The sequence below is a fragment of the Microplitis mediator genome, chromosome 9, assembly GCF_029852145.1.
Source record: "Microplitis mediator isolate UGA2020A chromosome 9, iyMicMedi2.1, whole genome shotgun sequence".
Classification (NCBI taxonomy): domain Eukaryota; kingdom Metazoa; phylum Arthropoda; class Insecta; order Hymenoptera; family Braconidae; genus Microplitis; species Microplitis mediator.
The window spans coordinates 5,263,041-5,276,735 of record NC_079977.1 but is presented as its reverse complement, the minus strand read 5'-3'; the positions used below and the strand labels follow the sequence as shown (position 1 = coordinate 5,276,735).

General features: G+C 29.8%; 2 protein-coding genes across 3 annotated transcripts; both read left to right on the top strand.

Annotated features, from left to right (window-relative positions):
* The first annotated feature begins 399 nt into the window (after positions 1-399).
* Positions 400-3,302, top strand: LOC130675210 (ADP-ribosylation factor-like protein 6). 2 transcript variants are annotated; one of them, XM_057480759.1, is made up of 3 exons: positions 400-1,190; positions 1,623-1,802; positions 3,004-3,302. In XM_057480759.1, the coding sequence occupies exons 1-3, from the start codon at positions 1,106-1,108 to the stop codon at positions 3,216-3,218; spliced, it is 480 nt and encodes a 159-aa protein (XP_057336742.1). In that variant the 5' UTR covers positions 400-1,105; the 3' UTR covers positions 3,219-3,302. The 2 variants fall into 2 exon arrangements, with proteins under 2 accessions (XP_057336742.1, XP_057336740.1); XM_057480757.1 differs by having other exon boundaries at positions 414-1,283; positions 3,004-3,301.
* A 1,673-nt stretch (positions 3,303-4,975) lies between these two features.
* Positions 4,976-13,365, top strand: LOC130674654 (peptidylglycine alpha-hydroxylating monooxygenase). Its single transcript, XM_057480053.1, has 2 exons — positions 4,976-5,201; positions 8,855-13,365. The coding sequence occupies exons 1-2, from the start codon at positions 5,076-5,078 to the stop codon at positions 9,755-9,757; spliced, it is 1,029 nt and encodes a 342-aa protein (XP_057336036.1). The 5' UTR covers positions 4,976-5,075; the 3' UTR covers positions 9,758-13,365.
* Positions 13,366-13,695: the final 330 nt, after the last annotated feature.

Sequence of the window (13,695 nt, the reverse complement as noted above, 5' to 3'; positions counted from 1 at the left end):
TGACAAAATAAAATTTTGCTTTAAGAGGATATGCCATTTACTCTCTTTCTTACTCACATGTGAACAAACGAAACCGTCCTTGTTGCATTTACATTAGAAAATGGAAATTTCAAATGAGCCGTTCTCAGATATAAACTGAAATTTCCGAACAAGAAGCATTTCATTCGATAAATTATAACTTTACGCATCGAATGAAATATTACACACCTCAAACGCGAAGCGAAGAGGTAGTGCTCTATTGTCGTCAAATGTCAAAGCAGGGTTGTCGTCAACTTAAATTTTATGTAATGATTTGGGTCTTTATCTATGAAAACGGTTCATTTGAAAATCACCTATTTCACTCTCTTAAATAAATTATTTATAAAAATAATAATAATAATAATAAAATTTCGATTCAATGAATCATCAGAAAATATTTCAGAATTTTGAAAAAATTTTCGAAAATTTTTTTTTTTCAATTTCATATTCCGATCCGAAGAAAAACAGTAAATGGACAGTAAAATAATTCTGGCCAATCTAGAATTAATTTTGCTGCAGAAAATAAAATTTACTGTATAAAAAATTATTTCCTGGGCTAAATGGACCATCCTCAATAAAAAGTGAAAAAACGTTTTTTTTATTTAAAAAAATTAATGAATATAATAAAATTATTTACATGTAATTTCAATACTGATAGTAAAAGTCGGCAACAATACAAAGAGTTCCCTGATCATGACTTTCTGAAAAAAAATTTTGAAAAAAAATTTGACGACACTTAAAATTCCGGGATAATAAATTATTTAAATTTCACCTGGGAATTCTACAAAAAAATGGTGAAAAAAGTAGTAGATAACGATCAAGAACAATTTTGTGTAAAAAAAAATTTTTACCCAATTTTTAAGATGGTCCGTTTTGCCCTCCCTCCCTCTATAAGTATAAAAATATTGATTATTTCATTTTAGTATAGCTTATGATACCTACAAGAAGTATACCTGACAATTATTGATTTAACTAACGTTGAAACCCTCGTATTTTGAGGCAGTTGCGTAAAATAATGACAATAATGTGGAGATAATACTTGACTAATGTAAAATAATAAAAAAAAATTAAGTGTGTAAATTAAAATATGAAATTATTTGATCGTCTAGCTCATGCATTAGGGCTGAAGAAAAAAGAAGTTAATGTATTAGTTGTCGGACTCAATAATAGTGGTAAGTCAACGGTGATAAATCAATTCAAACGCGAGGACGACAGGTGCATAGACATTGTGCCTACTGTTGGGTTTAATGTGGAAAAATTCGCATGTAAGTTTTGTGTAAAATCGTGTTGAGTGGACGTTCTCATCATTGACCCAATTGTTTTCTTCTTTTATTATATTTTATTATACTTTTTTCCCTCTTACTCATTCAAATTAATCTGCGCTTCAGAGTCCCGAGTTCTGTTTTTAGATTTTACGTCCTTTGTTTCAGAAAACAAAAAAATTTAATCATAAAATAAATAATTAAATGTCAAGTACAGATTGAAAAACAAATTTAATTAAATATAAAAATATGAAAAACGTCAGTGGTCGCGGAAAAAAATAAATTTCATTTATTGTTGGCTATTAGATTTAATGTAAAATGTTATTTTTTTTTTGTTTTCAGTTAAAAATGTTCACTTTACAGCATTCGATATGTCTGGACATGACCGATATCGATCATTATGGGAGCATTATTACAAAGAATGTCAAGGAATTATTTTTATTATCGATAGCAGCGATAAATTACGACTTGTTGTTGTTAAAGAAGAGCTAGACATGTTACTTCAACATCCAGATATTGTTGGTAATTTATTTCTTTTTTTTTTTTTATTAAAATGAACTACACTGTAAAAGAAAATGGGGTCAGTCCAAGCAGTGAAGATGTTAAAATTTTCGTTGTTAAATTTCAATACGAATTATTTGTTTACACTGATTTTACACCGGTATTTTAACACTGCCTACCCGGTGTCATTTCACGGAGAAAAATGTTGGCTCAAAAGCGATCAATTTTGATTATGCTGTTGACCAAACTTGAAACAGAAAGTGAAGCATCCATAAAATTATTATGCTCTTATGAAAAATTATTATGCAGCATCACAATTATTATAATGTACGGAAGTAATTGTTATTAAATCTTATCGATAAGTGTCTCGCACGTAGTAAGTATTACCGATATGTCTACGGTATAGATACACGGTAGGCTCGCGCCATGACAACGTGTACTTGGCGCGAGACACTACCGTGTCTCCTGATGATATAGCATACTAATTTTTCGTATGAGCACAATAATTTTTGGATGCTTCCCTTCCTGTTTCAAATTTGCTCGACAGCATAATAAAAATTGCTAGGTTTCGAGCCAACATTTTTATCCGTGTTCATTTTAACACCGCGCGAAGTAACATTCAGTCCATTTTTAACACCGCTATTTTTAAAGTGTACTACTCGGAGAGAAAAGAATCCCGAGTCAAAAAACAAATTCGTATTTAAGTCTCAGAGTTCTCAATGAGGTTTTTGAGGATCAATTTAGAATTTTAAGATTGACAGCAGTATAGAAAGTTATCCTAGTTTAATCCTCAGAGTAGTAGTTACGACCCATTTTACCACTTTGAGGACTAAACTGGAGTAACATAATCTGGATTAGAGCCTCAAAATACTCAAAACATACAGGAATAATTTAATCCGCATTTGAACCTCAAAAGTCTCATTCGACGTATTCTCTCCCCTCCCTTTTCTATCTAAAATTTTTAAAAGTCCGAAATATAACTGTTCATTCGTTGAGGATTTTGAGGTCTTACTTATAATTTAAAATCGATAAATTATTCGCATTTAGACCTCATAGTTCTCATTGATGATTTTGAGTACTAAAGTAGAGTTACAGAACATTATTTACCATTTTACAAAAAATGAGTTTGGTTACCATGTAGAATGGTAATCATTACTATTCTTTTCTATCCGTGTGAATTTTTAATGAAAGTGCGTTTAATTATTTTTGTTTTTTTTTATAGGACGAAAAATTCCTATGTTGTTTTTGGCAAACAAAATGGATTTGCCGGATTCATTAACAACTGTTAAACTTGTGGCAGCTCTTGGACTTGACAGAATTCATAATAAACCCTGGCACATACGAGCTACGAATGCCGTTACTGGAGAAGGATTACAATCAGCTATTGAATGGCTTACTGATCAAATTCGTGACATTTTTATTAATAAAAAAAGATAATAATAATGATAATATAATTTGTATCTACTTTTGTAAATAATGATTAGTAAAGTGGAAGCTTGATTTCTTGAAATAAATATTATTTGTAAGAATGTATGCCTTTTTTTTTTTAAATTTGAATACTGATCACTATTTTTGAATTAATTTGGAAATAATTGTTAATTAAAAACTGTTTCATTTATTAACTCCGCTTGGTGTGCGGGGAAAAATGGATTTAAAAAATGTACGAATTTTTATGCTGTCAACCAAACTTGAAACAGAAAGTTGACCCACCAAAAACTTATTATGCTGCACTACAAAAAAAAATTATACACTTAAAGCTTATTGAAAAATTGTGATGAAAATTATTTGTCTAAATTATGAATTATAATTCTCTATAGGAAATCAAAATTTGAGGTTCATAGTATTAATTATAGTACAGCATAATAATTTTTTGATAACTCAACTTCCTGTTTCAAGTTTGGTCAACAGAATAATAAAAATTCGTACATTTTTTGGCTCCATTTGAATCGTCCATTTGAGAAACCCCATAAGTTAAGATAACAAAATTTTTCAGGAAACACAAAAAACATTTTTTTGGAAAAACGACATTAAAATAATAAATAAATAATTGAATACAATAATGTTAGCGTCTCTGGAAAAGATTCCAACAAGAAAAATTTAATTTTTTAACTGAAACTACTTAAAAAAATTATTTAAAGTTGATTGACTTATGGGGTTTCTCACCCAAACGGAAAAAAAAGTTATAAAATTATTGTTTTTTTAAATGTGTCCACTCAAATCATTAATTACACTGATAAAATGAAGTATTAAATATGTATTTGAACTCTGAAACTCAGAAATTACAAAAAATTATAATTAATTTAAACATTTTAATTAGTCATATAACAGTCAACAATAAAACAACATTTGAAATTAATTTCCCAAAAAAGCGCGAATTTTAAATAAAAAAAAATGATTTCTGTAAAACTAAAACTGCATATGTTTATTTGAGTCATTGACTTCTGGGGTTTCTCAATTAAATGAAATTTCTGTCACCCCGTTAATTTTTTTTTAAACGCTGATTAGATGCATATTTTGATTGATTTCTATGGAGGGACATCCAAAGAACCCAAAAATTCAAAAAACCCAATTTCCTAAAAAAAAACATGACATGGGGTTTCTCAAATAAACGATTCATTTTTCTTCTTGTAAAGACAATTTTGATTGATTTAAAAGATATTTTGAATATTTTATTAAACATTTATTGGAATAAATGAAGATACATAAGGAAAGAGCGGGTAAAACGGATCATCTAAAGAAGTCATGTATAATTTTTTTCTAAGGAATTTTTGGGAAAAAATGTTGACAGTATTTACAGGGTCCATTTTGTCCGATTTAAATTTATTCAAAAAATTAAGAGATTCTTTTTGCCCTCTTTCTCTCTACTACTTCATAATTTTATTTATGATAAACTTAAATCTAATGAGATCTGATTAGATCAAAATAGATCTAATTTTTTCAAATTTTAGATTGACACCAATATCAATAGATCTGTTTAAATTTAAATTAATATTTATAGATTTACTAAGATTTACTCAGATTAACGTAAATCTTGCGTCTAAAATTTGAAAATTTGTTATTTGTTTACAAAGTTTATCAGATGTAATGAAAAAAATATTCTATCATTTAAATAATTCAAAACTTTCCCGCCATTTGCAGTGGCGCCTTCAACTCATTCATTGACGTCATATGACGTTAATATTTACGTATGTATAGTAAACTTGTAGTCATCAATATCGATTGCAACGTTTTCTGTTGTATACGTGACAAGTGTCAGTCAGGTGGATTTTTTAAAAAAAGTGTACTACAGTTATAATGAGAAAAAAATATTTAAATATTATATTTTACGTTACTATAACATTTATCATTGATGATTCTCAATGTAATAATGATGAAATTAAAAAATATCCATTACTGATGCCCAATGTTCGGCCGAATGTTGTAAGTTACTATTTTTAAAAATAATTATTTATCTATTTAATTGTAATATTAAAAAACCTGTTTTCCCATAAAATAGATAAATTTTTTTAATCATTTATAGTTTACTTATTGTCATTTAATTCATAAAATTTATTATATTAAAATATATACACACGCGAAAAATTGAATATAAAATAGATAAATTATGAAATAGATAAATTTTTGTTGAACTTGGTGGCTTTTATTTCGGTTCAAGGATTTCAATATCTTCATATTTTACCACAAATATGAGCAGCAAAATAGTAACATATATTTTATCAAGAACATTAGACTTTTTATTTATGAAGGACAATTTAATATTTCAAAATTATAATCAGCATTAAAGTTATTGTTTATTTTTTATTATTTTTTGAAATTTCAAATTATCCGCAATTTTTTTTTTTTTCAAAAGATCGTAATTAGATCCATGTAGATCTTAAGACTCAAAATTTTTTTGAAATTTTTTTAGAAAGAAAAAGAATTCAAAATTGAATTAATGAATTATTGGTATTTAATCAGTAGTAATAAATTGTAATTACGAGTAAATTTTGAGTGATAAAAATACCAATTGAATTTAATCATTAATCAATGACTGGTTTGTTTTTTTTTGTCAATAAGTCGGTAATTAATTACCACGTTTACAAAAGAAATATTTATTATGATGTTTTAAGAATTTATATAAGGATTTGTTCGTTTTTTTTTTTTTTTTTTTTTTTTTTTGTGACTAGTTTATAGAATAATTTTTACGGTGATTAAACTTTAAAAGAGGATGAAAGAACCAGTAATTTAACGATCAATTTTTTTTTTAAATTCAAGGCTAATCCCTGGTGGAAATTTTTCGGAATTTTCTCTGAAAAACTCAATTCTAAAGTTCTAAAGATTTTTTCAGAGTTCTCGAGACTTTTTCAGAGTAAAGTCCGAAAAATTTCCTCCAGGAGTATTTTTTGTTTAAATAAATGATAATACCATTAGATATAATAAATTTCACTTATAGGAATCTAGATACCCATGGATTATTATATAAATTCATACTTTCCTATATTGACTCCCATGGGTGCAATCCCACACGAATTTTTTTGATAGAATTTCGACCAAAAAGTATCATTTTCATAAATTATAAAAAGTATATTGAGTGACAAGGGATGAAAAAATATGAATGCAGGCCAGGGTGAAGTTGTCTGACAGCCAAAGGCGTAAATTAACATCATCCGTGCCTGCATTCATATTAAATCCTGCATTACTTATTTATTATTCATATTTTTCATAAAATCTGCTCGAAACTTTAAGTTTCAATGTCAAGTTCGAGGCCAGTCGGAATAAGTTTATTTTAGGTTAATGGCGTGGGAAGCTGATGACGTATGTTTAAATCACGAAGTACAATGAAGTTAAATTTTATTTACTTATGAATAAAGCTGTCAGTTAGTTTGACATTTAAAACATAACTGACAACTCTGAAATTTGTAATAAACAATTGACATGCCGATAAGATGGAAATAAATATAAATTTATCTTTGGCGGGCTGAAATAAAAATTGCTTTCATCCTGATAATTTATTGAATTCGCGATTTAACATTTGCGGTTACAGTTTGTCACGGCATTAGCCTGACATTAATTTGTTTCAACTGATAAACAAGCATTCGAAGCTTAAGATTCAGAGCAGAAGTAATGAAAAATAGTATGATGCGATGACGTAATTAAAAATTTCTTACCACGTTGAGAAAATAGTATATCGATACTGCCATTCTAATGCGTCGTATCCCACATTTAGGAAATTTTTCAGACGATAAAAACGTTTCACGGTCGACAAAGAAAATTATTTGTATTGTGTTTACATTGGTATAACCTACAAATTTATTTTCATGTTTTTCAAAAAAACAGGCATTTGTAGTGAATAAATAATTTTGAATTGTATGCTGTAAGAAAAGTCAAAAATTATGCATAAGTACCTTCTTACTGATGTCGTTAATTGCTCCCTTAAAATTAACTTAAAATTGAAAATGTTAAGCGTGACTGAACCTATGCGAATGTAAGATACAACATATTACACGGAAAGAAATTTTCGTTAAAAATTACCGTTAAATTCACTGTAATCGTGGGACATAATGCGGCGCTTTTATTTATTACCATTTTCAAATTAAAAATTACGGAAAAATTTATTTATTTTGAGGTTAGACTTCATAAAATTTACCGATAACCAAATAAAATTTACAGTAGACTACGGTAAAATTTGTCGAAAAATAGTTAAAAATTATCTCACTTACCCACAAATGATTAGGTCGTGCCATTCGTCCCACGATTACAATGAATTTAACGGTAATTTTTAAAGAAAATTTCTTTCCGTGTAGAATGGCGCGAAAGTCTGCGTGGGAGATACGACATATTAGAATATTTATTAAAAAATACTAAATAAACAATTTGACCTCTAAAATTTTGACATAAGCTGCACATTGTTACAATGATTCCATTTTTCAAGAGAAGTGAAAATCTCAAATTTTGTGGGATACGACGTATTAGAATGGCAGTATCGATATTGTGTGGCAAAGGATAAAATAAGACGGTTTCAGATGAGGGTAGACTGCCTGAGCCGAAGACAAGGGCTGACATCACCCAAAGTCTAAAATCGTGTTTTTTCCCTTGCCACGCACAATATTTTTTGTATTACCTGAATTAGGAGCTTTAATGTCTGCACAGTCGAAATTAGCTAATTTTCTTTATTGGAACTCATGTTATTTTTTTAATTTTCCAAATATGACTGTTAGTTTGGTTGATTACTAAAATTACATAAATTTTTAGATGCTTACAATAAACGAACGGGATTCTAACAGGGGTAAAATGAAATCATAAACTAATGAGTTTCTAACCTAGGGAAGAAACTGATCAGTTTCTGTTGCTAAATCGCGGTCTGAAGTTGGTTTGTTTCGACTGGCAAAACAGGCATTGAAATTCCTAGTTTCAATGCAGGTGGTATGAAAAATAGTATATTACATACTAAGGGAGAAAAGAAGGACATTCTAACCCGCGTAATTGCCTACCCAAGCCGAAGGCATGGTTGGCAAACACGCGGATTGGGACTTCTACCTTTCTCCGTGTGTATTTTTCACCAGATCTACACCTGAAAATTAAAATCTATGCTTCTGTTTGGGTAAAGAATGGCGCATGCGCTAATTTTTAGTTTTCATTATCTCATAACAGAAAAGTACGACTTTCTACCCGCTAAACAGGGCAGAAATTTAAACTTTCATTGCAAATATGGTGAAAAAATGTATCCATAGAAGCTCATCGCATTTACTGCTGAATAACATACAATCGAACTCCATTAACTCAGATAGTTAGTCTACGGAGGAGCGGAAATTTCTTGGAATTTCCGAGTTATCGAATGCCCCTTCTCCTTTAAAAAGGAAACTACAACGCATGCGCTCTTACATCACATGTAGGATGCATATATAAATATATACAGACATAGCATTGGGTGGGAGACAGCGTAGCTCGTGATGGGGGTCAAGATTCAGGGGAAGTTCCGAGATAATGGAATCCGAGTTAATGGAGTTTGACTGTAATTAAGACCATTGTAAAAATTATTAAAATCCAAATAAAGAAAAGAGGGGAATATACATATATATTTTTATATATTTCAGCCTGAACTATATCTGTGTACACCAGTAAAAATAAATTCATCCCATACATATTACATCGTTGGTTATGAACCAAATGCAACAATGGAGGTAGCGCATCATATATTAATATATGGCTGCAAAACACCCGGTACATCAAAAGCCGTATGGAATTGTGGTGAAATGGCAGCGGCACCAAACAATAATGTCGAATTCAGTAACGTAGCAAGTCCCTGTGGCGAAGGATCAGAAATTTTATACGCATGGGCACGTGATGCGCCAACATTAAGATTACCAGATGGTGTAGGATTTAAAATCGGAAAAGATTCTCAAATAAAGTATTTAGTACTACAAGTACATTATGCCCATATAGATCATTTTAAAGATGGAGTAACAACCGATGATTCAGGTATTATTTTACATTATACCTCAAAACCGTTGCACAAACTTGCTGGTGTTTATTTACTTGGCACAATGGGAGTTATACCAGCGAAAAGTACTGAGTATATGGAAACAGCTTGTTTATTTACGGAGAATAAAGTATTACATCCATTTGCTTATCGTACGCACACCCACTCACTTGGTAAAGTAGTCGCGGGTTACGTTATCGACCGCGATAACAACTGGATTGAATTGGGAAAACGGGATCCATTGACGCCCCAAATGTTTTATCCGATTAAAAATAACGTAACTATTACAAAAGGTGACATACTTGCTGCAAGATGTACTATGTCTAATTATCGTGATAGAGATACATATATTGGTGCTACTAATAATGATGAAATGTGTAATTTTTACTTAATGTATTATGTTGATAACGATCAAACAGTTGACATGAAATGGTGTTTTACCCGTGGGCCACCAAGCTTTTATTGGAAAACGGCTAATCTTCAAAATATACCTGACCGTGAAGCCTCTATGCTATAAATTATTTTACTTTATTATTTATTTATTAATATTTATGCACAAAAACAAAATATTAGAGACTGAATACTGGCATTTTTTTAACAGCGATTATACCTAAATTTTTTATGTAAATATCTTTATAATTATAGAAATAGTATATTGTGTAACAAGGGATGAAATAAAACGATTTCAGACCTGAGTGAAGTTGGCTGACCCGCAGTCTGAGATTGTGTTGCATCCTGTGTCGCACAATATATTTTTCACGACTACCGGCATTGGAACTTAAAATTTTAGTGTCAGAATCATAATTTAAGATTAATGGTGTGATCAACTATTAGCGTAAGCGTAAATTGTCATTTGAAATTTGTAATCGAGCAGAAACTACAGATACTATTTATTATTTACACGCATTTTTATAAAACTTAACCAGTCAAAACTATCATTTACGTAAGTAAAATTAATGATCTGAAATTACTAATAAACAAATGACAAGTATCAGAGGTTAACTTGCGAAAGCCTTCAATCAGCGGGTAGAAACTTTGTTTGTTTGTTCCCGAGGGTCGAAACAAGTTTGTTTCTGACCACCGACTGAAAGCATTCGCAATATACGCGTTTGCTAATATATATTTGCGGCATTGATCTGAAATTATCATGATTCGACTGGCTGTAGAGACAAGGAAACTTGAAGTTTCGTCGCTGGTATCACGAAAAAGAATTAGTATATTACGCACTAAGGAAGAAAAATAGGACATTTCAACAGGGGTGTATAATTGCCTGCAAACACGCAGATTTGGACGCCCTCCCTAGTGGAAATTTTTTGGAATTTTCTCTGAAAAACTCAGTTCTAAAGACTTTTTTTAAGTTCTAAAGGCTTTTTCACGGTTTTTCAGAGAAAATTATGAAAAATTTCCACCAGGGCTATCTTTTTCCGTGGTGTGTATACGATTTTTCACCAGATCTGCACCTAAAAGATTAAATTTTTGTCTCTGTTTCGAGGAATAAAAGTTGTTCTTTTTTTAAACGCAAAAACAAATGATAAAAATTTGCGCATGCGCCATTCTTACACCAATCAGAGGCAGAAATTGAAACTTTCAGCTGCAAGTCTGGTAAAAAATCGCATACACGCCACGGGAAAAGATAGCCCTGGTGGAAATTTTTCGGAATTTTCTCTGAAAAACAGTTCTAAAGACTTTTTAAGTTCTAAAGACTTTCAAAGTTTTTCAGAGAAAATTCCGAAAAATTTCCACTAGGGCTATCTTTTCCCGTGGTGTGTATACGATTTTTCACCAGATCTGCACCTAAAAGTTTAATTTTTTGTCTCTGTTTCAAAGGAAGGAAGTTGTTCTTTTTTTAAATGAGGAAACAAATGATAAAAATTTGCGCATGCGCCATTCTTACACCAATCAGAGGCAGAAATTGAAACTTTCAGCTGCAGGTCTGGTAAAAAATCGCATACACGCCACGGGAAAAGATAGCCCTGGTGGAAATTTTTCGGAATTTTCTCTGAAAAACTCAGTTCTAAAGACTTTTTAAGTTCTAAAGACTTTCAGAGTTTTTCAGAGAAAATTCCGAAAAATTTCCACCAGGGCTATCTTTTCCCGTGGTGTGTATACGATTTTTCACCAGATCTGCACCTAAAAGTTTAATTTTTTGTCTCTGTTTCAAAGGAAGGAAGTTGTTTTTTTTTTAAATGAGGAAACAAATGATAAAAATTTGCGCATGCGCCATTCTTACCCGAAACAGAGGCAGAAATTTAAACTTTCAGCTGCAGGTTTGGTAAAAAATCGCACACACGCCACGGGGTAAGACAGGACGTCCCGATCTGGGTGTTTGCAGGCAATTACACACCCGTGTTGAAATAACCTATTTTTCTCCCTTGGTGTGTAATATACTATTTTTTTTTCGTATGAATATTAATTAATCATAATTAATTAACTTCTATTGAATGGTTATGTGAGTAAAAAAATTTATTATACATAATTTAAAAGATATTTGCAGTAGAATGATTATTTTGTTAATTTAAAACTACCTGGCCCTGAAAAAAAATGCTAACTAACGGGCTCTAATTTTAAAAATATGCGTTAATTATATGTGATAATTATTTTATTTTTTAATTATTTTAATTACTTCTGGTATTTAAATTAACTATTTTAAACAAATGACCAAATGTACTTAAAATTTAGAGTACGCCAATATCAGATTGCAAATCAAAAGTAAAGTTTTTAAAGTTTAATTTAAATTATTGATACTTTAATTTTTTATGAACAATATTTTTAAAATACCTCGTAAAAATTTATTATTTTTCTCATGACAGTTATATTTATTTGATGCCTTAGGAAAGTAAATATATAAGATAAAGGTTACTAATGTTGACGGAATGAAACGATATAATGGCTAAGGGCGCTCACGGACCTTCCTTAATTTTAAGATAAATTATAGAGTAAATGTTGGTATTACGCTGCACAAAAAAATATACAGGGGTGCCATTTAGCGGTGTTAAGTAACTGGTGTTAAAACGGTGTACATGCGGAGCAAATTAACTCCGATCGGAGTATGAGTGTGTCAGTATGAGTATTTTAAGATCTACACAACAGAAAATAAAAAAAAAATGTGTAAGACTTTTGTAAAACGAAATTCTATTGCAGGAAGAGTTAGCGCTTTATGTGATTACGGATTTGAAATATGACAGCATATAAAATATTACCTACATTTACTCTATAAAAGCCAAACAAAAAATCTCAGATAATTTACAGATAAGCAAAGGCAGTGTTTACTATCTAAAAATTCTATATGGGAATTCCCATGGATTCTTATCGAATCCTAGCTCTCATGGATTTTAATCTGAATTTATATCTGAAAATTTTGACGTAGAAAATTTTTTCCATTAATTTTTATAGGGTTCTATAGATTTTTTTAAAACCCCATGAACTTTTGTGGATTCTAATCTAAGCTACCATTTATGAACGTCACTATCGTACATTTTTTCCATGGGTTTTTATATCTGGATTACTCTCTGAAGGTGTCAATATAGAAAAATTTTTCCATGGATTTTTATAGGATCCTATAAATTTTTATAAAACCGCATAGATTCTGATGGATTTTAATCTAGATTACTATCTAAAGATGTCAATATAGAAAATTTTTTTTCATGAATTTTTATAGGGACCTATAGATTTTTATAAAACCCCATAGATTCATATATATTCTAATGGGATTGAATCTTAAATTCTTATGGGTTTTGATCTCGATTACTATCTGAAGATATAGATAAATAATTCCCCATGAGTTCTTATAAAACCCCATAAATTCTTATGGGTTTTCGATTGATTTATCAACTCAAAAAATTTTTCATGGATTTCATTAAATTTTTATGAAATCCCAGACTTTTTTATAGATTTTCACAGAAATTCATAAAAATCCATGAGCTCCATGGTGATTTTCAGCTGATTTATATAAATCCCCATAAAGAATTTTACGATAGTGATCTGTAAGAATGCTTTAATTGGCAATTTTTAATACAAAAAACTATGATGGACATCCCGTAAAAATGAGTATAATATTCCCATGTGTTAATTTATTTACCGTCTGTATGCTATACTCATTTTTACAAAACTAATGACTATTTTTTTTATAAAATTATAATAAAAATGTTATTTAAGTTGACAATTTAATATGTTTATAAAAAAAAATCCTTCCATGTTTACTTTAAAGTTATAAAAAAATTTAAAAAGATATATGAAATTATGTTGATAATTATAGAATATATTTTTTGTTTTAAAAAAATAAAGAATCATATCTATCACATGAAAGTGGTAATGACAATTACGAAATAATAATAATTTAAAATTGTACTTAGAAAAGTATCACGAAAATCGTTATATTATATGTGAATAAGAAGAGATATAAAGAAAGCGAGTGAATATTTTTTTGTCTCAAATAATAAATGAAATAAATGAATT

Bases quoted from the DNA above. Each gene is read 5' to 3' on its own strand.
- LOC130674654 (XM_057480053.1), top strand. From the start codon at position 5,076: ATGAGAAAAAAATATTTAAATATTATATTTTACGTTACTATAACATTT. The intron at 5,202-8,854 runs GTAAGTTACTAT...TATATATTTCAG, and splicing joins CCAATGTTCGGCCGAATGTT to CCTGAACTATATCTGTGTAC.
- LOC130675210 (XM_057480757.1), top strand. From the start codon at position 1,106: ATGAAATTATTTGATCGTCTAGCTCATGCATTAGGGCTGAAGAAAAAA. The intron at 1,284-1,622 runs GTAAGTTTTGTG...TTTTGTTTTCAG, and splicing joins TAATGTGGAAAAATTCGCAT to TTAAAAATGTTCACTTTACA. The intron at 1,803-3,003 runs GTAATTTATTTC...TTTTTTTTATAG, and splicing joins TCAACATCCAGATATTGTTG to GACGAAAAATTCCTATGTTG.